The sequence below is a fragment of the Malassezia globosa genome, assembly GCF_000181695.2.
Source record: "Malassezia globosa CBS 7966 chromosome Unknown mgl_sf_1003.1, whole genome shotgun sequence".
NCBI lineage: Eukaryota > Fungi > Basidiomycota > Malasseziomycetes > Malasseziales > Malasseziaceae > Malassezia > Malassezia globosa.
This window is the reverse complement of record NW_001849845.1, coordinates 1,394-4,749: the sequence shown is the minus strand read 5'-3', so window position 1 is coordinate 4,749 and position 3,356 is coordinate 1,394. Positions and strand designations below refer to the sequence as shown.

Sequence of the window (3,356 nt, the reverse complement as noted above, 5' to 3'; positions counted from 1 at the left end):
TCTATGGTGCTCCCAACCTTTCAGTTTGAACACGGCATTCTCCAAGACCTTCCTGTGCATCTCTAGGCTCGTGCTTTGTACAGCATCTCTGAGTGACATCTCTCTCTCTCTCTCTCTCTCTCTCTCTCTCGCTCTCTCTCTCTCTCTCGTGTTTCTACGACTAGCTCTCGCATCACGTCCACGATTCCGAGCGTTCACGCCACTCACACCGAGAGATCGTTTGCTTCAGGCGAGTATCAGCGTTCCGTGGACTACACACGTGCAGGTGCAGGCCCTCTCTATGGTCGTCGATCGAGGAACAAGCCACAAGCCACCAAAAGTACCTGCATCTATCATTCCATTTGTCTTGGACAGTGTGTCTGAGGCGCGCCCTGCAGATCAAGTGATTTGCCGGCGTAATTTGGCTGGTACATGTGGGAAGAACATCGCCGAGACTGATTCGTCGGCGACGGAGATTGCATGGACGACGGGCGAAGACAGTTTGAATTGTTCCGCAACGCCCCTGGCTTTTGCCCTTTGGCAATTACTCAGCTGTCAGACAAGGCCAATGAAAGGGCGCCCAGTGCGTGATCGGGGCTTGGGGGGGACAACGCACGCGTTCTGTGGGCGTGTGTGCTGCAGCGGTCAACTGTGCGCAATTGGCGCGCTAAAACACACTCGCATGTGCGAGAGAAAAATGATGGTTGGCATGGTTCATTTTCAGGAAGGGACGTGCATGGCACTGGACGGAAAAATTGCCGGACAGTGATGGTAAACTTTGAGTGTGCCAACATATAAAAGCATGAGCTCGAAGCAACTAGTGGCGCAACGTAGCGCAACGTAGCGAAACGCAACGCAACGCGACGCCACGCAACCCATCGCGGCATTGATCCAAGCCAAGGAAAGCCAGAGAATCACATTGTGAATCCGCTGCTCCGCGCTATCCCACGTCCCTGATCAAATCATGTCTACTCCACGGACCCTGGCTTTTCTTGCAGCGGCGCTCTGGTGCGCATTCGCCATAGTGTCGGCAGAATTCACACTGGAGCTGAAGCGCGATGCAGGATCGTCGGCACCGAACCCGACAAACGACAAGGCGTTGCTGGATGGGATTGTGGCCAAGTACTTGAGGAATGCGGAATCATACTACAAAAATACAGGGAAGCATGCGCGGTTTGTGAATTCGACGAAACTGAAAAAGCGGGGGTGGCTAGGCACGGCTTCGCTTGGTATGCTTGAGCAGAATTGGAACGTACAGCTCGAGTTCGGGTCAGACAAGCAGAAACTGTATGTCAAGTTCGACACGGGATCGCCAGACGTGGTGATGGATGGGCGCGGATACGATCCATCATCGTCATCCACGGCCAAGGATCTAGACACGCCGTTTGAGGCAGGCTACGGCAGTGCGCATGCTGCGGGGAAGGTGTATACGGATACGATTGCGATGGCAGGCATCGAGGCGAAGGACGTCTGGATCAGCGTGTCGGATGACCCGTTCCTGACGATGAACAGGGACGCTGGGCTGATTGGTCTTTCATGGCCGGTGCTGAGTTCGTTGTATTCGCGCGAGACGACGTTCTACGAGGCGTTCAAGCAGCAGAAGCGTCTTAGACGGAATGTGTACCAGTTTACGCTCAAGTCACATGCTACGTCGCATCTTGACGTGGGCCATGTCAACAGGATGAGATTCCTGGGCCTTGTGGGCTGGGTGAGCGTGAATCCCGATGATGGATACTGGAAGACGGATGTGAACATCAATGGAGACGACTACACGGGGATTATCGACACGGGGACGACGTTGATTGTAGCGAGCAACGAGAAGATGAAGAGCCTGCTGAGCAAGCTTGATGGAGTGACGCTCAAACAAGACGATGAAGGGAACTACCAGGGCTGGTACGACTGCAAGAAACCGCCCAAGATCAGCTTCCGCGTCGGAGGCAAGCGTTTCACGATGCCTCGAAAGACGATGAAGTACTGGCAAAATGGGAATGAATGCCGGCTTCCGTTTACTGGACTAGATGGGTTTTCGGATTGGATCTTTGGGACGCCGTTTTTGGAGATGGCTTCCGTCGTGTTTGACTTTGACAATGCACGACTTGGATTTGCTTCGCAGTCATGGTTGCCGTGATGTGTGTGATTGCGACACGTTGTTATGTATAAGATGAGCATGCTTGCGGAGGACTAGCGGGTCTTCATTTTCCTACTGCTTTCTGTGTCATTTTTCCTCGCTTGTTTTCAGTGCTACCTTTACGATGGAATGGCACTAGTTTGTATAGTAATGACTTTGCATAGGTTTTCATGGAATGGGTTGTATGGCACTCGAGGAGTTGATTCAGGGTTGTACTTGTGCTCGCATGTTCACATGTTCGTGCACATTTCATTCGGACCTTTTTTTATCTATCGTGTCATGACTCTGAATGTCTCGTCTTTTTCAAACGAATTATTTCATTGCATTTATTTTTTTGTCAGTCTGTCCCACGCGCACGCTCTCTCACTCTCTCTTCCTCCTTTCTGTTGACTCTCTGCATCTTTGATTCTGTCCGATATACTCCTTTCCACATTTTTGAGACCTGTCCATCACTTACCTCCTTGCACCAATCCGACTAGTCCATGTCCTTTTCCCTCGCATCTATCCAACTCTTCCCGATCTCTACTATCACTGTCTTGAGTTCTGCAGACTCATGCCTGACCATATGATAGTGCATTGACCGCGACAGCTGCATGTTTGGTGGCAATCAAATCATCCGCGATGGTATCGATTCCTTTCTTGTTTGCTTTCACGCCTTGTTTCTCAGTGTCAACTGTTTATGTACTATGTTTGGCGCCAACTTGCATTGTCTTGTCAGCCTCTCTTGCACCTACGTCTGTTTTGAGCGCGTCCATTCACTGGTCGCACTCGTTCCCTTTCATGTTGAATTTTCTTTTGTTGAGCTCTCTATATATCCCTATCAAATGAGAGACACATTATGGTCTTTCTCTTACCCTCCTTTTGTCACGTCTCCTACCCCACACAAGTCCATGTTTCCCATTCGCTTTTCTGTCGAATTTTTTTTCTTCTTTTTTGTCCATTCTTCCCTGGCTTTTTTGCCTCTTGTTTTGCTAGCTCTCTTTGCTTCTCATTTTATTGCTGTTTCATCTCGGTTCTCCATGTCAGAAAGCGCTTTCTTTTTTTCCCCTTTCTCAGATGACTGACGTCTTTTCCTGCGTTAGAGCGCCTCTTTGTCTTCTTCTTTAGCCCTTATGTGACGCTCGTCTTTGATGCATGGTTGTCCTCCTCTGCTCCGCTTTCACCGTCTGCCTAGTTGGACTGTGCCTTAGCGGACCCCTTCAACATCCCCTCTTTCTCCCTTATGCATGTTCGTGCACGTGCCCTGGCC

General features: G+C 50.4%; 1 protein-coding gene across 1 annotated transcript; it reads left to right on the top strand.

Annotated features, from left to right (window-relative positions):
* Window positions 1–943: 943 nt before the first annotated feature.
* Window positions 944–2,107, top strand: MGL_4267 (uncharacterized protein; the record flags this gene model as incomplete). Its single annotated transcript, XM_001728543.1, has 1 exon — window positions 944–2,107. The coding sequence occupies one exon, from the start codon at window positions 944–946 to the stop codon at window positions 2,105–2,107; it is 1,164 nt and encodes a 387-aa protein (XP_001728595.1).
* Between the last annotated feature and the right edge of the window lie 1,249 nt (window positions 2,108–3,356).